Source organism: Hetaerina americana, unplaced genomic scaffold (genome assembly GCF_022747635.1).
Source record: "Hetaerina americana unplaced genomic scaffold, ioHetAmer1.1.p SCAF_18, whole genome shotgun sequence".
Taxonomy (NCBI): Eukaryota; Metazoa; Arthropoda; class Insecta; order Odonata; family Calopterygidae; genus Hetaerina; species Hetaerina americana.
This window is the reverse complement of record NW_027286741.1, coordinates 106,452-130,732: the sequence shown is the minus strand read 5'-3', so window position 1 is coordinate 130,732 and position 24,281 is coordinate 106,452. Positions and strand designations below refer to the sequence as shown.

The following is a 24,281-nucleotide window of genomic DNA, read 5'->3' as shown; positions in this document are numbered from 1 at the left end:
CTGTCGGCTCTTTACGCTTTTCCCAGCGATGTTCCATAAATGCAATACCCTTTTTATAATAAGAACTGTCTTGCTCCTCAAAATACCCATTAACAGCTGACATCACTTCTTCACGGTTGGAAAATCTTTGACCACCGAGGCATTTTTTCAAGTTTAAGAAGAGAAAACAATTTGAGGGGGCTAAATCTGGCAAATAGGGTGCATGAGATACCAATTCAAACTTTAATTCATGTATTTTGGCCATTGCAACAACGGATTTGTGAGCTGGTGCATTGTCTTGATGTAAAAACACTCTCTTCTTAGCCAAATGCAGACACTTTTACTTGATTTCTTCGCTCAAACATTGCAATAAGTTTGCATAATACTCGCCGTTGATAGTTTTTCCTATTTCCAGATAGTCGATGAAAATTATCCCACGCACATCCCAAAAAAGCGACGCCATGGCCTTGCCTGCAGGTGAAACAGTCTTCGTCTTCTTTGGAGGTGGTTCTCCCTTTTGAATCCATTGTTTTGATTGCTCTTTTGTCACGGGTGTGAAGTAATGGACCCTTCTTTCATTCATGGTTATGAAAAGGTGCAAAAATTCATTCTGCTTTGCTGCTGTGAAACTTTGCTAAACACTCAATTTAAACCTCTTCACGACACTGGTTTTGCTTGAGTGTGAGCTAACGCGGCACCCATCTTGCACACAACTTTGTCATGTCCAAGTTTTCTGTGAATATGCAATGTACTGCACTTTTTGAAATGCCTACTATGTCTACTAGCTGGTGCACTTTCAGTTGATGATCATCAAGTACCACTGTGTGGAGTTTCTTCACCGATTCTGGAGTCATCACCTCATTTGGTTGACCAATACAATGCTCGTCTTGACAGCTCGTACTGCCTCGTTTAAACTCTGCTACCCAATGTTTTATTGTTGTAAACAAAGGAGCAGACTCACCCAGAGTTGAATCCAGTTCAGCTTTTATATTAATTGGGCTGAGGCCTTTCAAATAAAAGTATTGTATCGCATAACGATGACCGATTTTCTCCATTTTCACAAATTCACTGAAAACGTTCACTATTGATGGCTGCCAAAAAAATACTAAACAACGTGGAATCTTCAAACTCGAAACACATCCTTTAAAGATCGTGTAATTTTTAATACAGTGATGTATTTCAAGCAACTACCACCATCTCTAGGTCAGGCTGGGTACATCTGGGCCTTCCCATATACTTAGCATTTATTGCTTACCCACACATTTCAAAATGGTACCTGCAATTCATTGTAAAATTTTCATGCTAAAGGTTATTTGTTATAACCTTTTCCTTCAAGAGATAATAGAGCACACTGTAATTTAATTATTAAAAATATTAATTTTCTAACAAATAGAGGCAAAATTAATTCTCCATATCTATTTCTGGAAAATATGTACATGGCCTACTTTGTGATAACCTGAAAAATCAACATTTCAATTGAGCATCAATATTTAGATATGTATTCAATCAGAAAAGAAGGAATGAGATAACAATATCTAAGATACGAAGCAATTGCTGAGGATTAAACATTAAAATCTCATTTTGATGGTAAATAATCAATTAATCCTATCCTCTAAAACAATGTACTAATTATTGAATCCAATGTGATAATCTCTGCCACTGTATAAATTCTATAGAAAAAGCGTTACACATTTAAGTTCCCCTTCAACCACATTTAAATGTTTACAACCCGCCCACTTCAGCACCCAATAACATTTACCGCTATGCAGACAGTAAAAAGGAAATGATTTCATTATCAGCAAAATTGCTGTTATACAATCAGCTGGATGGGATGATGTCTCATGCTCAGTCTCAAAGGGGAAATGCTGCAATCATCTTTTAGTTCCTCTTAGTCATTTAGTCAATGCCTCTCTGCCTACAGGAATATTTCCTGACAGACTAAAAATGACAGTTGTCCTTTTACACAAAAATGGTGATCCTCAAATAATGGACCATTATTGCCTATCATCATAACCTTTGTTCCTAAAAAACTTCAAAAATGTTAGAAATTGCCATCACTAATAGAATAATAACATTTCTGGCAAAAAAAAAACAAAATTTCATCAAGTGCTTAATTTAGCTTAATGAAAGGGGATGGGGATAGACCAGCAAACCTTTCCCATGGCCAGCAAAACCTTTTCAGCTTAGAAAAAGTTTTTTAACGATTTTACAGAATGAGGCAACACATTAACAGAAACACTAGGATATTTTGGGACAAGGCGAGAAAATTAGACCCCAGAGGTGGACCAGAGTCTAATGGTAAAACTGCCAACTTTCACCCATGGTGACCATTAGGCACTGGTGGCGCAGACCGAGTGGGTCGGCCTGGCATCAGCCGCAGGCAAGAGTGAAGTCCATGGTATTGGGTACAGTAGTGCGATGTGGAAGGCAATGGGAAACCACCACATTAATCTCCCTAGAATACGCAGCCTTGCCTGGCATTCTAATAAGAGTAGAATGTAGTAGTTGCAGTGAACCAATCCAAGGATTGAAATACTGATGATGATGAAGAGGATGTCTAGCAAAATTTCCCACTCATAAATTTATAAGTTCAATTCTAGATGACCTTAACCATCAGTTCAATACTAAAAGTAATTTTCATTATCTTAAGGGTGTATTTGACTCAGTTGACTGACAAATCCTGTTGAACAAAATCCACATTCATGAATTAAGAAGTCGGGCAAATGATTTGATAAGATCCTTTCTTGCAAAGAGAACTTAATCATTTTAAGTGGTTCAGCAATGTGACATTCATCCTTCTGCCAGGAAGTTGTCGGGGATGTTCCTCTAGGTTCTGTGGTTTGCCCTTTGCTATGCTCACTGTAGATAAATGATCTGCCAACATCATTGAGTTGTGAATTTTGTGTGTATGTTGATGATGAAAACCAGGATCTTCAATGTACAACAATCAAATTGCAATAACTCACATTCATTAAGTTACATTTGATTTTGTGCACGATATGGGAGAGAGTTCCAACATCTATTAAGGCAAGTGAGTACGAAGAAAACTGGTCTAAATGCTTTCCTATTTGGTAAGTACCTAATTAAACCATAGCAAGCATTGCAGATGGCAATGTGTCATAATTGTCCTAAACTTGGATATAACTCCACACTTTATTCATCATTCCTGTTTCATCCAATTTAAATATAGATGTAATGTCATATAAAAAAGTAATGCAAAGTCAAAAAAACAGCATTTCAAGGTCATATGCTATACACATAAGTCATTATATACATAAAAATATTTTTTTTTTTTAAATCTTCAATCAATTTTTCCTCTGATTACTAATAAGATCGAATTTCAGGTGGATGAATAATAATGTCTTCCCCAAAAAACAATATAAGCGAATCAGTGAATAAATCACTGGTTTCTCGGCTCAAATTTAAACACATCATCTCTGTAACCTCAAAGAAGTACGTAAGTGTCCACGTTAATCATAGCACTTTTTGACTGTGGCAATGTAGTTTACCGAGATTTACCAGATGAATTATCGTTAAAACTTCAGTATTTGCTCAATTCATGGCTTAGATTCATATTTAATCCACAGATATCTGATCACATCACAAATTACATTAATAAACTCTCATGGTTAAAGCTTAGCGACAGGCGTCAACTTCATTCACTCTCTCTACTTTATCACATTCTGAACAACAAATACCCCTCACTAATTACTTGTTGGATTATTTCAAAACACCAGACCACGCTAATAAAAAAAATACTAATGGGAATAAAAACCTCGTAATGCCACAGCTTCAAAAGGTCATCTATAACAAGTCATTTACTGTTACTGCTTGCAGCAAGTGGAACAACCTCAGTCCAGCCTTGAGGAAGGCTTATTCAATTTCATCGTTTGAAAGAACCTTGGATAAGACATTCCTAAGGTCACAACATAATTGCAAGGAAAACACTTCAGGGGCTCACGGTCATATCATATTCACTCAACCATTAGTCAGACATACCCACTTCCCATATTAATCTTATAACATTAGCATTATCTGTCAGTAGGTTTTTGTTAGTTTCTCATGCTCCCCTTCATGTGCGTGTGTTTTCCTTCAGTGGGTTTTATTCATCAAGGATAAAAGCCTTAGTCCTTACATTTTTCTCACAAGTTTGCATATCTTTATACACTCTTTTTACTCATGTATATTCAATGTAAATCAATCGTCATAATCTAGTTCTTTTTTATATTATTTAGCACTCAAATGTAACCATATTTTCATTGAATGTATTTTACGATGGGTTAGATGGAAGAAGGGACTGCCACAGTCTCAATCTCACCCGAATAAAGCATTATTATCATAATAAATGTTAGAATATTCAATTTATCATTTCTCTACATGATCTTAAAGTCTTATAAACTTACAAATATTCGATTTGTTAAAATTATCACATGAAACAAAGTAGCAAAAGACAACCTGAGTGGAAGTGGACAGCATTGTCCACATCTCATGCCATTTTTATAATGATTTCATAACTGACCTTTTGGTCATAATACCATTTGTACAAAGTATTCCCAACAAAATAACATCAATCACATTGTGAATGATTATCAACTTAATAGAATTGAATTAGTATTTCTTTCTCAGTTGATCCAACCCAGAGTAAGAAATCATTTGCTGAAATGCAATGTCAATACAGTTACTCTAGTAATCTAATACCTTTAGATACTTTACCATAATAAATAATTAAAACCTGTTCAAGAGTTCATACATTTACAGAGGACTGTTCAAGCTCTACAATGATGTATCTATTATGGAAAATAAATGTTTCTTCCTATTTCTATAAAAATTGAAGATCTCAACTTTGGGAGTACCCTCATACGTAGACTTTAATATGGCAGTAGAGCCCTATTTTTCACCCATTCATGTAAGTAAAATTGACTTAGTCCAACCACATAACTAGAAACTAAACTAGAAACTATGAAATAAACGCTTGCGTCAAATCATCAAATCTGTGGCGCTATGTGAAGAAACTGGTTGATTTCATTTCCTCGGAATTTTTACAGTATTTCATCTCATCGAAGATCACCTTTTGAAGTTTCGTTTCATCGAAAGATGAGCTCATCAACAAAGTGTCCCCGAACATCATCGATAACCACAAAAATCACAAATGGTGGAGTGAGCGAGCAATTTTGGCGGCTAAGAACAAAGATGTGGATGACTTGAACTTCGTAATACAGAATCAAATCGTTGGTACCCTGTATTCATTCAAATCTATTGACTATGTAACAAACGAAGACAGAGTCACCAACTATCCATCTGAATTTTTAAACTCCTTGGATGTGCCACGCTTACCATCGCACAATTTACTCCCGAAGATTGGCTTGGTGGTCATGATGCTTCGAAACCTAAACCAACCAGAACTATGCAATGGAACGCGTTTGGTGATATAAAAAACTTATGATCAATTAGATTCACATGACTATACTCAAAGGGAACTTCAAAGATGAGGAAGTTTTCAATTCGAGGATTCCCATGAGCCCAACCGATATGCCCTTTGAGTTTAAACAAATACAACTTCCTTTTAGTGATGCATTTGCGATGGCAATTAACAAATCCACAAGGTCAATCGTTTAGTGTTTGTGGTCTGAATCTACAAAACCCATATTTCTCTCATGGTCAATTATATGATTGCATGTTCACGTGTTGGTTAATCGTCCGCTTTATTTGTTCTTGCGCCTGATAACAAAACAGAAAATATTCTATATAAGGAGGTGCTTGACTCAAGAGAATAAACCCGAATGTACATATGTACAGATTGAATAAAGAAAATGTCTTTCCGACAAGCCATTGTAATACTTTTTTTGTAGTTTTAATGAATTTTTTTCCTTATATTATTACAACAAGTCAAGTATGATTCAAATCGGTACAGCCATTCTTGATTTATAAATGGTTTAACCAAACTGTTTATTGATTGTTAGGCGGTAAGAAGTTTGCTGTGTTAGCTAGTAATCTTATAATTATAAATCCATTAACACTGGATATTTCAAAACCATTCATAACAAAGTACATAATTTGCTATTTACATCCATGCATGAATAAATAATAAGGTGATACCATATACCTTCAAGCAATCAACTGCATCATCCTTCACAATCTTCTTAGGATAACTGCCCCCATGTTCTTTTTCCCAATTATTCATAAAAAATGCAACTTTTTTCTGGTGCTGCTTGCCATGATAGTGCATCCTTGACTGAAGTGCGGAATTCATCTGTGTAAGAAGGAATTTACACTAAATCCATGAGTATTTATATGGATTATGAATGAACTGCCAAAGGATAGCCAATTGTGCACCTTGACTTGTGCCATTTGCATTCTTTGAATGGAAATGAGTCAGCGATAGCAAGTATTATAAATTACAATTCTGGGTTTCACACCTAATGCAAACTATATTCATTGTGTCTATTTTTTAGAAATGATATTGATACAGCATATAACAATTTCAATAAACACAGTTTTGAACCCCAGACCATAATGAATTTTTGGAAATCATATATCTATATGCAATAAAGTTCTTCTTTGGGAGCTTGTGCACTGTTTGGTATATAATATAGATGGCAACTTAAAAACTATCTCTGCCATCAGAGAAAATGAATCAATTTAGGAGCAGAGTTAAGCAAAATATAGGATACATAAAAAAAATACTAGCCTCATAAACATTAGGCTTACACCAAACTGTTTTTATGAACATTAATATGGTACTGTTTCTTCTATCTTTCAAGATTTTAACTTCTGCTGATGTAGATTTATTTCATCCATTTTTATGTTGTTATCTCCTGACAGTTAAATTATTAATAGGAATTCATCATAAGGCTGAACCAAAAAATCCAAATTTTCACGTTTTTGTTTGAGAAACGCTTACTCCAATGAGTCATAATATGTGACGACTCTTATCTTGTACACATAACTACGGCATAGAAAAATTGGGTATTTTGAATGGGGCAAGAGTTGTGGGTTCTCATTTTAAAATCATCAGAAAATGTGGCCCAGTTCGGATTTATTAGAAATAAGATTGTTCCCTCTTGCTCAAGTTGACTATATTTCAAAATAGATCCAGACAGAGCAATAATTCCAATGCCTCTCGTTGATACCCCTCCCAAACACACCTGTCTGGAATAGGTGTCCAATCTTCTAGGGATAATGCACTCACAGTTTTAAACTCAAATATGCAGAGTAATAAAAATAAGCAATCGGAATTAGAAGTACTTATCACTGAAAAAAACCCAAAAATTGAATGTTTATGTGAACAATGGATGCAAAAAAAATGAAGCAGGTTACGCTAATATCCCTGGGTATGACCTCTCGGGAATCTTCTGCCTTTCAGAATACAAAAACGGTGATGCATTAAACCTCACAAAGCAGTCACTAGCAGTAAACAATGTAGATTTTACATATATGATGACTAGATTGAAGAAAAAATGTTTGAATGTGTTGTGGTGTTTATGCAAAATGATCAATCTCATATTAATAGCATTAGAGTATAGACCTACTCCTCCAAAATTTGACGTTTTCCTGACAGAATTGAACTGTCTCCTAGACAAAATGTTTGATTCTCCCCATAATCCATGAGTCATTATGACAGGTGACTTTAAAGGCAGCATTCTGTCAACCTCAAGAGCAACAAGTGATTTTATCACTTACTAATACTTACTAAAGCCATGAAGGGTTGTTTACACCACTGTAGAGGGAAGAAGGAAAAAAAGGAGGGGAATATTGAGATTTGTGTGGTGATTAAAGGGGAAAGTTAATCCTTTGCCAGTAATGAGATACACATTCAAAATAGTAAGGTGCTCGCAACTGAATAACGAGTTGTTTTACAGATACACATATTTCACGCCATTGTTTTTCCTTAGTTTGTTCATGTTATTTTTCATTCCTCCTCTATTTTCAGTTTGTTTCTTTCTTTTGACGGAAGGGCTTTATGTCCCACCAGATTGTAGTGTTGATATTGCCACCAGGCCCATCAAGTGTTTTGTCAACTTCATGTTCCCCAGTGCTGCTATTGCTTCTTTGAAATACCAGCACTGGAAACATTTGCAAATTCTCACTACTACAGTAACTATACCAGAACCCAACCAAACCATATGTACCATTGAGCCATAGCTGCAAGCCAGGGACCAAAGTCAATGGGAACAAACGTGTATAATAAATTACCTCAGAACCATGGGCACATGAGAGACGTTAAACAGTTTGAAAGACAAAAAAGAAATTTCTGGGAAAAAATATTGAGCTTTCGGTCTTCTCTGAGGCTTCCTTCGGGTCAGCCTGGAAAGTTTCGGGCATGAGGATCAAGGAGTATGGGGGGGGGGCGCAGGGTATGATGGGAAGGGAATTAAAGATGGTGGTTAAGAGTGGGAATTTCAAAAGATGGAAAACTAGTACATATGTGGATTTGGGAGTTCTCACCTATATATTGGTAGCAGAATCAGGTAGGGATTCCAGGATGGTTAGGGAGAAACACTGGTCAAAGGAAAGGTTGTGAGAATTTGCAGGGAAAGGGATAGGAAGAGAATAGAGTGAGGCAGGATTACAGGAGTAGCGGTGATTGTTCATTCAAATGGATAAGGGGCTGATGCATTCACCGATGTAAAATGAAGTGCATTGTTTGCATGGCAAAAGATAGCTGGTACTTTTTGAGAAGCAATTAGCATGGGAACAATGTGAGGCGGCAATGAGGGGATGTGGGGGGGGGGGGAGCAGATCTGATAAGCAGACATCTTTTACATCAGGGGCAGTTGCAAGTAGGGAAATATGAGGAAATTTGTCAAGGGGGGAGTGCCAAAGGGTTGGTAGATCTCAGAAGGTTTTTGAGATTGGCAGGTCGTCTGTATGCGATAGATGGGCATTGGGGTAGTAAGGATGAAATAGCATCATTTTTGCGTAAAATAGCAAACAGTTCTTTAAGAAAGGTTTTCAGTCTGCGTGATCTGGGGAAATAGGTGGTGCAAAGGTTGAGTCCTGCGTCAGATGTGGGTTTGTTTTTATGTGGTGTGTGTGGTCGGGTGGAGCGGTGGATTTTATTTTGCAGGAGCTCCTCTGGGTAACCATGGTTGTGGAGAGCATGGCGTAGATTGCGGAGGTATTTGTTAAGGGTGGCTGTGGTGTTGCAAATCTGGTGTCTGCGGATAGAGAGAGAGTTGAGAATTGAGTGTTTGGTGCGAGAGGGGTGACAGCTGGTGAAATTTAGGCATTGCTGATGGTTAGTGACTTTGATATGTACTGAGGTGGTGAATTTGTGGTTGTGAAAAAAGATGTCTGCGTCCAGAGGGGTGATGGTGGAGTTTGAAATGGAAGAAGCAAACTTAACAGTGAAAGAAGAATTGAAAGCCGATAAGAAATTAATGAGGGACTCAGAGCTGGGTGGCCAGAGAATAAAATTGACATCTATATAGCGAACCCAGAAAAGAGGTTGGAGGAGTTGTTGTGAAAAGAAAGTCTCTTCAAGGTTGTCCAGGAAGAGATTGGTGTATGATGGTGCCATCCTTGTTCCAATTGCTGTGCCTTTGGTCTGTAGGTAAAAACAATTTTGGAACAACAATGCATTTTTAGTCAGGATGAAAGTGGCAAGATTGAGGAGAAATTTGGACAAACGATGCTGGGGTGGGACCTAAGGAAGGCCTCAGAGAAGGCCAAAAGCTCAAACTTTCTGAAATGTGAGTGTCCTTTTACATGTTATCTCCTTTATTTTTGTGTTCTTGGTATACATTAACTTAATCGAAAGCCTTTTCAAAGTCTAAAAAACGGGCAAATACGTCCTGATTGTATTCATATTCCTCTTGATAAGTGATCTCATTACTGCAATGGCATCATGCATTCCTCACCCCTTCCTAAACACATTTTAATCAAAATAGGAACTAACATTGACCTCACAAAATCTTCCAGCCAGATTCCTTCCCCATAGATGTTCTGAATAAGTCCATACAGACTCTTCCTAAGTAATCAATTTCCCTGCTCTCCATCCTTTTGTTGATAATCCTGAGAATCACTTTGTCCGCATGAGAGATCACCCTGTTATAGTGAGAGCAAAAAGTAAAGACTGTCACAGCTAACACAGTCAGCTGTGTATTACAGTACCATTGAATTCACCATTGTATATGCATTTACTTCTGAAGAATGGTGGTGGAAGGACTAGTCCTGAAAATATTAAATAAATGTGCCAAATCAATAACAACCATGAATTTGATGCCACTGGTTGGGAACTCAATCCTCACCCAGGTGCTGTCAATGCCCATGCCTCTTTGCCACCAAGGCATTAGCACCAGCGGAGAGGAGGAGATTGATTACATCCAAGGGAAAAAGTCCTAAGAATAGCAGTTGATGAAAATTTTCCAGTGAAAAACCTGAACAGAAAGAGGGATATAATTCTATCAAACACATTTTGAGGTATGATGATCTGATGAAGATAGTCATGGAAAAAGTTAATTGAATAACTGCAGGGAGAACACAGATGAGAAACACAGAACAAGTAACGACTAATGTCAAAGAAAGTAACTGTGTTCATATGAAGGGTTTAGTCATTTGAACAGCTGAATTAAGTGCAGCATCCAACCATTCTTAAGTCTGATTACCCATGACAAAGTCCTTACAATGCCTAGATGAAATGTCCAAAGAGTTGCCTGAATGAGGCTGCCATTTTTTCATGATTCTCTGGAACTTCCAATTCACAAATCCCTAGATGCAATACCACAACTTGTCTTCTGCCCTCAAGATTTCTCAAAACGGTTTTTCTATACATATGCATTTTTTCAATACTCAAATATTGATGGAATTTGTGGAAATATTTTCCATCAACTGATATGGTTATAAATATGTTTCCTAATTGTGTGTACCTTGCTGATACAATTTTTAAATAATTTTATTTCAGTGGAATTTCAAAGTATTGAAATTACAACACATTAATTTGAAGATTTTTTTAGTGCCAAGGTATAATAAAAATGGTAACATTCCACAGGCCCTACACCTTACCTGTGCAGTGCATAAGTCACAATGTCGGGGAGAAAACTGTGACACCAGCTCTTCTGGAAGGTCTTTTGATACAATTATTTCTTCCATATCTGAAAGAGTGCGTACAAACTTCAGTTGTACAGGATTTCAATGCATTCAACCTGATCAGAATTGTCTAAAATCCCTATATTTATGTTCACTATGAGGAGTATTTCCTCCTATTTAAACTCTAGGACATCCATTTAGTGTAAATAATACCCATGAATAAGATTACTTCATGAAAATCAGCAGAAATGCATACTGACAATCTATGGGAGAAAACTTGACCAAATACCAAAACGCAATATTCATGCATAACTTCTATATTTTGCCTCAAAATTTGACTTGCACATAGAAATTAAGTCCTTTAAGGTACAAGAAAATATATGCATATGCAAGCATTTGGACAAACATTCCAACCACCTTAATTCTGCCTAAATATCTTACTTTAATTTTTAATTGTTTGAATATTGCTATGCTCTAGAATATGACAAAAAGGCAGAATAATAGGATAGTTTCCTACATCAGAGAAGTAGGAATTTATGCTTGGACATATGGTATACAAAAGCGTTTACAATATTTAATTTAACTAAACAGTTGAAGCTAAGAAATCTATCGATAACAAGGCAATGCACCTTTAAGAAATCCTATCATAGTCTTCACATCACAGATTGGCATCATAGGTCAAACAAAGAAGCATAAATTAACAGCAAAGAATGCTAACCTAAGCATGTAAGTTCATTAAAATATAAATATGAAAGTTGTATTGCTGAAATGCGGAGTGCAATTAATAGTAACAGGTAGAGTGGAAGATAGCAAGCGATGAAGCTACTTAAGGATGATATAATATTGGATATCCCCAGTGATTAATATAGTTTTTCTTTGAAGAAAGGGAGTAGAAAACAGTCTAGGAAATATAGGCCGTTAACCCAGTTGAAAATGCCATCCTATTGAGGATGGCTGGAAAAATATGGAATAAGAAGCAAAGATTTGTTCAAGTCCTATTTATTCAATAGAAAACAATTAGTGGAAGATGCAGGTACCTTTGAAGACTCAATGATATGTGCTCATTACACTTCCAAAATAAAAACCATGAATATTAGGGTTCCACAAGGGTGTATATTGGATCCTTTGCTTTTTATCATCTATAGATGTGATTTACCATTATCTACAATAAATGAAGGAATTGCTCTCTCTGTAGATGTTACAAATGTAATTATAAATGATAGTGGTATTGGTTATTTGCTAGGTGAGGTAAATGAATGCATATCACAAAAGGGGAGCTAGTTCAGCAACAACAAAATAACCTTGAATGCCAGTCAAACAAATCATATATATAACTATACGTTTCACTTTCAGGCTTCACTTTGTGGAATTTTTCATGTCCATATTAAAAGACTGTAATTTTCCACAGGCTTTATTACTTAGAAATAAGGACTGTGGAAAATTAAAAACTCTTTTAATATGGAGGCATGCACATAACATTTAAAAAGAAGTGTCATGTGCCTCCTATAAATGCATGTGTTGGTGATAAACAAGGGCAATAAGTTAATTCAATTTAATTTCTTTGCCTCTTAATTGATAACTGCCTCAACTGGAATGAATATCTTACAAAACTATGTAGAAAACTGACAAAAACTATTTTTGATATTTGTGATCTTATCAAATTTGTTGACATTTCAGTGTTAAAATATTGTGCTTTAGAAATTTTCAGCCTCATCTCACTCACAGATTCTGGGGATCATGCTCAGCTCACAAAAAGGCTTCCACATTACAGAAAACAGCAAGGACTCACAATAAGAGTGCAAGAGCGGGAATCTTGTAAACCATTTTTTCTGGAAATTTTTCTGTCAAATGAATGAAACTTATATATGAGGAAATATTAGTACAATATTTCATTATCAGTGATATGGGGTCAAAATCTGCTCATGCAGCAGAGAAAGAGGCATTTTTTTTGTCATAGGTCTGAGAGACCACACGTGCGATCCAGGGAAGCCTACAAACTCTTTATACAGCAAACTCATAGGATATTAGGCTATTGGAGATAAATACTAAAGTAGAAAGGCGCCGATTGAAAATCGAGATGGATACATGTTGGGGAATTTTCTGCCTGAGTAGAAAATGTTATCAAATATTTTTTGCCAAATTTCCTCAGTCAAGAGAAAGTCAAACTTTGATCATATTTGAATGATGCCTAAGGATATTGTTGAAGTGGTAGTCGACAACAAGGGTAAAGTGTCACATTTGCCTATGTTTTTTAAACATAATGTAGGTCCACCTATTTTAGAAGGGAATTGTAATCTTGTGATGCTCAGATTGAGTGCTTTGAATGTTAAGGAAATGTAGGGAAGGTTTAACGATGATTATATTGATTTTTGGACAATTCCAAAATTAAGATATAATAGCTACATATTTTCAGCAAAACTCAAAACATGTACAGGTAGTGGATTAGCCTCATGTCCCTCCAATCTATTCATATTTTCAGCAATGTACTCCTTAGTTTTGCCCAGTTCACTCTAGCAAACGCCTTTTCAAAGTTAACGAAGCAGGAAAATACTTCCTGGTTGTGTTCTATATTCCTCTCGATTAATGATCTCATTACTGCAATGGCACCACACATGACTCTCCCTTTCCTAAACCCAAACTGATCATCCCCTAAGTAATCATTTGCCCTACTCTCTATCCTTTTGTATATGATCCTGAGAACAACTTTAGCTGCATGGGATATCAAACTTATTGCCCTGTAGTCCTCACATGATGTAGCCTTTACCTTTTTTGGAATAGGAACTAAAACTGATCTCACAAAGTCTTCCGGCCAGATTTCCTCCTCATAAATACTACGGATCAGCCCATATAGCCTCTTCCTCCTGTATTTTCCAAAAACTCTTAGTGTTTCCACAGGAATGTTGTCTACCCCTATATCCTTATTTGATTTAGTCTCCCTTAATTGCCTTGCAAAGCTTTCATGAGTTGACGACCATGGAAATCTTGCCTCTCCCACTGCCGGGCACAAAATTCCTCCACAATTTAACTTTTTCGGAATAGGAACTAAAACTGATCTCACAAAGTCTTCCGGCCAGATTCCTTCCTCATAGATACTACGAATCAGCCCATATCGTCTCTTACTACCATATTTTCCTAAACCTTTTAGTAGTTCCGCAGGAATGCTGTCTACCCCCCATGGTCTTATTTGGTTTCATCTCCCTTAATGTTCTTTCTATCCCATCGTCAAATATGCCCGGACTTAGGGTATCTTCATCTACCTCATATTCTCTTTCTATGTCTAAGCTTGTGGGCCTAAGTTCTTTACCATACAGTTCTTCTATATATTCCTTCCATCTCTCGTGGATTTTTTCTGTGCACTATTGTTTTACCTGACTCACTACTAATAGAGATTTTCCTTTCTTAGTTCCCAATAATGTTTCAACCTTCTTTTATAGTGCACCAATTTCACCTAATCCAAAGCACTGCATAATAATTGAATGTGATTTATTTCAGGTGATGTTTTAAATGTAATATAAAAACTTCAATTACCTTTATCATTAATAGGTGATGTTGGCTGTTCATCAAAATAAGTGAAGACTGGAGACATCAAAGGTTTCCCATGGTCTTCTTGAATAGGTATTTGAGTAACAAAATGCTCACTAATCTGAGGCTGAATGTATGGTGGTGGCAGATCCATTGCATAGGGATTATCTGTAAATTCAAATGACTTTTCATTGACAGATCTTGAATCATTGTGAACTCAATACATATAGTATTATTTGCTCCATTGTTGATATCACATTTTGTATGTTTAATTCCAACTTTTAAAAAACTATTTTTCAGTTGATTATAATTTTTGTAATCATTACATTTGACACAATTAGAATTTTTTTCATTTTTTCTCACATTTTCTCTAGTCTGGAGAAAATAGCTAAAAACCCTCCCCTATTCCCCTTTTAAAATGCCTGGTTGAAAATGAAACCATACAAATATCATTGCACAATTCTGCAAATAATTGATCCACCTGATCAAATAATTAAATAATTTGCCTAAAATGCATGTTATTTTTTTATTAAATTCGCAGTATTTAAACCAGAAAAACTTACTCCACAACTAAGATTAAGGTCGTATTGAAATGTAATGAAATAATTGACTTTGTAACTCCACACACTTTATTTTAAAAACACGACCCAGGTTTCGACGTTGAACGTCATCATCAGGTGGTCCTCATAGAAGGCTATATATACCTTCTGATCATGGTCAGAGAGGGAGGTTGGAGGGGTAAAAAGGTTACAATGTAGTTGGGAAGAAAAGAGAATTACATTTTTGACTTAGGAGAGTGGTAGGTCTAGGAGTGGGGAGTGAGAGGGATACAAAAAGTTTGTTGGCAGGATCATCTTTCCAACGGACACATTTCAAAATTTCTAACTGCTCCAAAGCATCGAGCCTTTGACCTTTTTCTTCAAAATGAATAATTTTTGCCACAAAGTCTCTGTTGTGGTCACTTTCGATGAGGTGCTTTGCAAAGAGGGATGTTATGTTCTTATTTTTTACACATGTTTGGTGTTCTTTAATCATTTCTTTAAATTTCCATTCCACGAAATTTTGTATCCCTCCCACTCCCCACTCCTAGACCTACCACTCTCCTAAGTCAAAAATGTAATTCTCTTTTCTTCCCAGCTACATTGTAACCTTTTTACCCCTCCAACCTCCCTCTCTGACCATGATCAGAAGGTATATATAGCCAGCGTGCTTCTATGAGGACCACCTGATGATGACGTTCAACATCGAAACCTGGGTCGTGTTTTTAAAATAAAGTGTGTGGAGTTACAAAGTCAATTATTTCATTACATTTCAATATGTTAAGCAAATTCCAAAGTTACGCCTGAGATAACAAGATTAAGGTCTATAAATGTAGAAGCGGAAGTAAATATCAGTAATTTTGCTTAAAATTCTCCCTGGTAAAAGTTATTTAGGAATGATAACACAACTAAAGTATAATTCATACAACATAAGACAATATCTATGCTTGAACTACAGCAGCTGGCACTTGGCTTGAGTAATTAACGTCCCAGAGTTACAAGTATACTGCATGATTTCAATCAATTGCTGCATGCTAACTAAAATGAATTTGTAGGGACAAGGCATCTCATATAATTTCGTCAATAAAACATTTTGTTTGCCAGGGATCGGGGTGTGAGTGAGAATTGGGAACTTTTAATCACCTCGTGCTAGGGATGGTATGCTAAACCATGGCTTTTTTCAGTAGTTTCAGGCGTGATGCGATGGAATTCGAACATGATGAAGAACTTATCGAAGCAATTTTCCTCTAGATAAGGAAAATTTCGCTAATGTTGTGGAAAAATGCTACTATCCTTTCTTTATCATGACGTTTTTGTTCATGGACTGAAGGAAAGAAACATACTACCCACGTTTAAACATCCGGCTGAACATAGGGTCAAAGGAAAGCCTGAACCCCCGGGTATAATAAGACTCAACAATTTTTCATTTTCAAAATATGTTGTGAAAGAGTACAATGACCTACGCTGGACAAAATATTCAAGAAAAATTTGAGTTAATCACAAAATCTTACTGATTCTTAATACCATATCAATAATACAGCACACCTTGATCCTGATTCCATGGCACAATCAATTGTTCAATGTTATGTTATTTCCGGTCGGTTCTATGATTTTTTGCTAGAGGGAATTGTTTTTTGGATATTTTGCCATGGCGTAGCCTTAATCCCAGTTTTCTACCAGCTACGCAATACGCAAAACATGTGTGTGTGCCGGGTAGTTTACCGTCGACACGCCATTGCAAGCTGCTGAGGCGGAACCGGCATGTTGGCAGGGTATCCCCGGGACATTAGCGAAGAAAGTGTCTTAAAACTGCCAGAGGGTAGTTTAATTTGGCTACATCACCTTTCTCAGGCATGAGTATGCTAAGGCAGGCCACGCATTGCAGTGGCAATGATACCCGATATACTATATATTGGACAAGGTATTAGTCGGTAGGAATTCATATTCCGAGGTTTTCCTACTGCTGGACGGTATTTAGTCACGTAATATAAGCGAATAAACAAGATGTCCAATTCTTTGCCAAAACTAACGAGTTGTCTGGTGGCCAACCCCGCACTGTGAGAGAAATTAAAATGACTTGGAAACTTAGTGTAGATTATAAATTTCTTACTGAATGAAAACTTGAGTACAAAAAATTGGCAATCAATTTTCTTTAGAATGTGTTCAATATTGAACGTCTTGGACAATAGGAACACCAAAATGAAGGTGAACAGCTACTACTTTACAAGCTGTAAAGCCTATTCCTAAAAGGATAACTTTTTAAAAAATCACAAATTATTCAATATAAAGTAGTACGATGCCTTTTCCTTATCCTAAATGCTAGCATTACTGTAGACTCTTTCCCATGACTTGTTTATGATATATATATATATATATATATATATATATATATATATATATATATATATATATATATGTCTACGTAAGAGAGACGTTAAAAAAGTGGGAGAATGATCCATGCGCCAAATGTAAATAAAACATTGTGTCAGGCAAGTCATTCCCGAACTTCAATCGCAATGATTAAGTATAAGATTAGCATGCATGTGTGCGAGCATTGTGAAGAATAAATGAATATTCCTCTCCTCTATAAAATCAGCCAGAGTACCATCCTGATGAGATTATATTTTGTAAATATGAAAAATAATATAAATATGATAATATGGTGTACCAGATTTTGCACCATAAATAACATGTTTACCAGACAGCTCATAAACAAAAATATAGTCACTATTGCTCACAATCATTCCTTTATAATTTACACTTTATATTTAACAAACAGAATTACCCACCATAATTTTTAGTATCCATGCAATTAGCTGCAACTTTCCAAATTCATGTACTTGTATAAACCATAAACACTAACATAATAAACAATTTCTGCCGATGAAGTCTTAGCCGCGATTTTGCATTTCAATAAACATTGTCAATACTGGGTCGAAACCTGCCAAATGAAATTTCGAACGCGAGGTACTATGACGTATTCTTAAATTAATTGCTACACTGATTTATACAAATTGGGAGTGATGTCATTAATTTCCAACCTAACTCACTGGCTCTCCTCCAATGGTAGAATGCAGAAATAGAGCCATATTGCCAAACCTAGTTCCAAGTATGATTTTCAACAAATGAATCTACGGGAAGCGCAATTTGATCCCAGCTTCGGCAAGTGAAATTAGTGAGCGAAATATTATTTCAAGTTGCTGATAATATCTCACTTTTCCCTCTCCCGTCCCTTGTAATACTAAATATTGGTAACTTACTTAATTCCACGTCGTTGTACGCAAAAGTAGCTTTACCACGGAAAGTTTTAATATGTTAGTTATTTGAGAAAGGGTTATTCACTAAATACCCTGGCAGTGTAATATATTCTATGGAAAACATAAGCCCGCCTGTGTATTAACGACAGGATTGTCATTAAGCCGAGGATGTATCGTTTGCAAAGTTCTCATATGACGTTGGTTGACGACGTTCCCCTCCTCTCATTCCATTGTATAAACTGCTTGATGCCGATCATGGTATTTTCTATGGCTAATAATACATCGAAAATATCTGGAATGATCGTTCATCTCGTTGACTTATACCACACATGATGGTATCTTTAACACTTTCTTGAAAACTCTATCACAGGATATGTTTCTATGTTACTCGAATTATTCATTATATAGTGCAATTCATTTTACTACATTTTAATTGAATCCCCTTCCGACAAATATTGGAGAGAGATATGAAACCTAAATTTTTAAGTTGAATTTATGCCTATCGTGCAAATCTATTGATAATCAATGTTTGGTAACATTCTGAAGTTCCTACCCCACAGTGCTGATTTTTACCGTGGCCAGTAATTTATAATAATCTTAATATAGTACCTAGATCTGTTATATATGGTCTATGTGGTAGACAACGGTTTGTGGCAGAAATATTGTCCAACTTCATTTACTTTGTAATCATTACTTCGTTTGCCAATAACCAGGATGATTAGATTTTACGAAGCGCAATTAGGACTGCCATAATTTAGTCTTCCTTTGGTGAATTGAATAGATATCACCTTTTTGTTTTCCGGAGCTGGTGGTCCGTGTGATCATTGGGCTCCAGGTAAGCTCGTGGCTTGTCATTAGGGGCCAAAATACTAGTGTTGGCCCAACAACCATTCACGAGGCTGGGCTCGAACCCATGCTTCGGGTTATCAGCTCTCGAGCAAGGTTTTTGTATAATATGCGTGTATTTTTCCGTTCTAAACTCATGCTTTTTGCTCATTTTTCTTTGTATCATAATGCAGTTGAACCCATAAACGTAGGTTTAATGACGGTTGTCTGAAATGAACTGCGAATTGATCCTACTAAACTTTAATTATTTCTCCCATTTAAATTGATAACTTTATGAAAGTGTAAATGAAATATAATTATAGAGATTGTATTACATGGCCTTTCAACAAAATGTTGGCGAATGAATAGGTTTGACCTAGATATGGAATTTAAGTGTTTTATGGTATTTCACGTAACATATATTGAAAAAAAGGCAAGGGATATAAAGCTAGATCACCTCTACATGGTTCACCCTGGAATCGCTAATGAACTGGCAATACTTTCAGCCAGAAAATCGTTATCTCCTGGGTCTAACTCATCGCCCATCCTTACTATGATTGCAATGAAGCATTAAGAAGAGCATAAAAGCAATTAGCGAATGCACTTCAGTTCTTATTTGCCTAATATAGGCATTAAAAAAATAATTACTTGATTAATCTAGAGGCTCAACGGTATTTTGTACTTAAATGTAATATATTTATCTTAAATATCTTGAACATCTAAAAGTTGAAAAAGGGTCCATTGCACTATATTTGTCTACTTATCTAATGTATGTACAATTTTAAAAAAATCTTTTTAGCCAAAGCTAAACATCAGATTAAGTAACAAGTGTACCAATGGAAAGATTCCCATTTCTTTAATTCCAAAACCTTCATACAATATGACATGGGCCAATTACTGACCACTCATGTGACAAATAGCATTCACATTGCCTTAAATGCATATGTTGAACTGATCAATCTTAATATGTTCTTTATAAAACGTTAATCTTTAAAAAAGATATAAATTTTTACATTTTTGTCTTTGGCTTCATTACCTGGAGTAATCCTCCATTTAGGAATTAAAAAGGCAATGGCCAATGCATTTGTAGAAGTGTAAACATAATGAAAGGAACCTTTTCCCAAATTCTAGAGAAGGGATGAAGCAGAGAAAATGTCCCCTGCTGCTAGTATGGCAACGTATGTATTCACCATGAATCACCAGGGGCAAATGAAAAGTTCATTTGAGAAGTTCTTTATTATTGCTACACCGACATAGTATCTTCTGGCATTTGTCCGAAGTGAAGGGAAACCTGTAAAAGCCATCACAGGTCACCTCCAAGTTTTGAACTTGACACAATTTTCTCATTTCATAGCATTTAAATGTTCAAACATTATTTATTTTCATTATTGAAAAAAATATCTCTGTTCATTTCTACCAAATGAAATGTTTGCCACATACACGTGACCACCTGCTAACTATTCACCAAGCTAAACTGAAGCTCCAGTCAGCTGCTTGCAGTCTCACATCTGTATATTTATTTGCTGTTGTCTGTAGTTGATCAGATATTCCAAACCACTCGCCAATGTTCACCCTCAGTAATGCATTCATTCAGATTAGTTGTTGAAACTCTAACAACCTTGAATCTAAATTAACATCTACCTTACCAGTTACAAGTGGAGCAACAAGCCATACCATACACTGTATAGCCTGTGATTCTGTTTGATAGAATAGGTGTGGAAACTTGATGTGCCTTTGCTGCTTTACCAGTCATACTCCGTAATGCCTGTGCAATTGTAGTTTCAGCTCCGTAAAACTACTGCAATGTACCTATAGCTCATTAATCGATACTTCCTCGGGAAGCAAATGGCATTAATTCTGCAATAATGTGAACAAATAAGCAATATACAGCATTTCAATTAAACTGATTCCAAATTAATTATCTTAAACCGCAATTGTCAAATGCATCATCAGCAATCCATCTGGGAATGGAAACATAGTTATGTCCCCTGTCAGTCATGTCCCCTAAATACTACTACTACTACCAACTATTGAGTTAACTGACCATGAAAAAGCTGGTCCACGACTTCCTCATGAACAGATCATTGTATGAATTATAGGGTTACCCAAGAATTACACAGAACATTTTATAATGATGAAAAGGATATTACAGAAATAAAAACGAATCAAGTATTCCCTCATTGCTGTGCAACAGAGAAATGCCATTAAATCTCATGATCCAGGTCTATCTACTCAAAACAGCAAGGGTGCACTTTTTCTAAAGGTCAACGCACCCTACTCCCACAGCACCTGCTGCCTTCCCCGTGAAATAACGAGCATCTGGCCAAACAACGCAAGATGACAACATTGTCCCAGCCACCCAAAAACCCCAATGTGTCACCTCCGGATATCATATTGCTCCCTGAAATAAAAATGAGCTTGAAAGACAACTATTTTGGAACACTGGATACCATCAAAGTGATTGTGGCAAGGCGCCAGATTTGCTTGCACTTTCCCTCCATTCATTTTCCAGATATAACTAAAAATTGCAAAAGCCTCGTTATGTTGCTTGGACTATGTCATAGCAAATTTCCAAGTGAATTTTACAGGTTCTGCATTGGAAGGCTGCAGTACACCCATCTAATGATTAAAATACATTATAATACACAATTAAAACTAAATAACCTACCTTAACCGGTAGATTACCAAATAATAATAATGGTGTAAAAGAAAAACAGGTAAGAAAAGAAAAGAAACACAGAATGACGCTACCACTCTTTGCCTCTTTCAGGGTTGAAAGGGTAGATAAAAAAGGAGATATTAACTTCAGCTAAAGCAGTATTTGTGATGGCCGTACTACTTTTAAGGGGTCAATTGACAGTCGAGGTCATTTGCGCCATTGAGGATAGGCGGGTGATTTGGTGGAGATACGATTTTCGGAGAATGTGGGGAGCCTCCAACCTCTGAAGGGTACAGTGCCACCTGGGTTTGGCCTCAAGTGGCAATGCAATTGAATAATAGTCCATCTGACGAATGTCATGCGGTCCTGAAGCAGCACTCTCCTCATGGCAGCTCAACCAGGGATCAGGATGCTTCCAAGACAGTGTTGAGGTCAGGGTTCAAAGCCATGCGCTTAGGGTGGGAAGCCATTACCCCATCCATGGCACCAAACCCTTCTCTTCCAATCGGTGGAAGGCAATGAGGGGTGTTGGAGTGGAGAGGCACCACTGGCCTTGACCAACTGCAGAATCAACAACCCTCTCTCTTCATTTATACGGTCGCTGACATTTCTCCTTCTGATGCTCCCTTGCGCACCAAGGTGGCCAAGACTACCTTGGTCGGCATTGGGCTTCATTCTTCTCTCACTGTGTCCCCGCATAAATTCCAAGAATCTGCAGAAGATGCCACGACAGTAACTTTTAACGAAGTTATCCACTGAATATGCATTACAATGTAACAATTTCAGAGTTTAAAAATCATCCCCCTTCTCTCACAATGTCAGCAGATCTTCTTCTGGACTGCCGTCAAGTACAGCAATCTCATTGCCAGTCCCCAGTGGATAAGGGGAGGTGATGGGAAGAGGAGGGCATCCTCATAAATGTGTACTTACCATGCACGAGGGCTGACAAGAAAGTAAATTACGTTTCAGCCAGGTGGTTGTGGGTTGGGGGCTAGAGCCACCATCTTGGTGTCTATACACGTCCCTACACACTGTCCACGCATCCTGCTGTGGTAGTGTGGGCAGACTGTGATTCTTCTACTTTTCTCACTCCGCAAACTGTTAAATTATGCGCTGCCATAGAAAATCACGTGAGTTGTGAAGTGAGATCTATGATTAGGTTTTTACTGGCAAAGAACCACAAGCCAATTGAAATTCATAGGCAATTTTGTGAAGTGAATGGGGACTGAATAATGGGGGAAGACAGAGTGGTGCATTCAGTTTAACAATGGCCGCAGCACCAATGTTCACAAGGACCACAATGGTCCGCCTAGCCTCGTTGATAGATTAACTGACAGTGAAATTCAACAAAATATTCATGACAATCGCCAATTTACGATTATGGATCTCTCGCTAGATGTGCCTTGCAACACAGCACTTTGACAGTGACACAGAATTGTATTCTAATGTAAAGAAGTAGTTAAAATGTAAGGCGGCAGATATCTTCACATTTATAATTGAAAAACTTGTGTCTCACTGTGATAAATGCCTCAATTTGAATGACGAATGGCTGTGATTAAAGGGTATACTACCTTGATCAAAAAGTTCCCGGAATAACCACCGTGTGGCGCTCCCATCGTTCCGATTTGAGTTCTGTTTTTCTTGTTAAATTGGTACATCTGTTGTTGATATTCCCTTTAAATCTTAGTGTCATAACTTGACATTTGCAAAAGTTACGGTCGGTTTTCGGTATGTCCATCAGTGCTTCCTGCGATCCATTTCTGCAATTGTAAAAAATCGCCAACACACACAGAGATAGATGTACTCTTGGCTACGTAACTTTTGCAAATGTCAAGTTATGACACTAAGATTTAAAGGGAATATCAACAACAGATGTACCAATTTAACAAAAAAAACAGAACTCAAATCGGAACGATGGGAGCGCCACTCGGTGGTTATTCCGGGAACTTTTTGATCAAGGTAGTATGTAGAAAAGCAAAGTTTGTCCAAATAATTATTCTGATCAAGGCTGTATTTTGACACAATCTGGCCTGAAGGTACAGTTAAAACTTATCTTTAACAATCCTGCACGTAACAAAATTCCACCTATACTGAGGCAAGTTCTCTCCCTTTTGACTTACCTATTGTCACTCATGTTAATTGTCCGGCAAATAACGAGTACGGATAAGATGAAATCACCACTAAAGCAAACTTTTATTTGCTCTCTTGAAAATTATTACCCCTTTTTTAATCAAATTCTCACCATTTCCATCACCTAACTGCCCCTTTCTACATCGTAAGTTGTTCTCACGCATCATTTTAACCTCCCTTAAGGCACTTGCAGTACTGTTTCAATACACAAACTAACACTATGTTATCAACTAAATTGATGAGAGAATGAGGCATCTTCCACTGAAATGGATGCCATTGGCTCTAGCTTGTAAAACCATTCCGCAAGCACATCCTCTATCTAACTCCTCATTCCTTGCTGTT

At 36.8% G+C, this 24,281-nt stretch overlaps 1 protein-coding gene across 1 annotated transcript in view; it reads right to left on the bottom strand.

Annotated features, from left to right (window-relative positions):
• Window positions 1-18,138, bottom strand: part of LOC139687215 (zinc finger matrin-type protein 3-like) — a 175,989-nt gene extending 157,851 nt beyond the window's left edge. The window contains exons 1-5 of the mRNA XM_071584337.1: window positions 18,110-18,138; window positions 17,858-18,009; window positions 14,536-14,697; window positions 10,984-11,072; window positions 6,083-6,229 (exon numbers count right to left, since the gene is read on the bottom strand). Of these exons, the coding sequence (XP_071440438.1) occupies window positions 6,083-6,229; window positions 10,984-11,072; window positions 14,536-14,697; window positions 17,858-17,876 (417 nt within the window). The 5' untranslated portion in view covers window positions 17,877-18,009; window positions 18,110-18,138. The remainder of the gene's footprint in view (window positions 1-6,082; window positions 6,230-10,983; window positions 11,073-14,535; window positions 14,698-17,857; window positions 18,010-18,109) is intronic.
• Window positions 18,139-24,281: the final 6,143 nt, after the last annotated feature.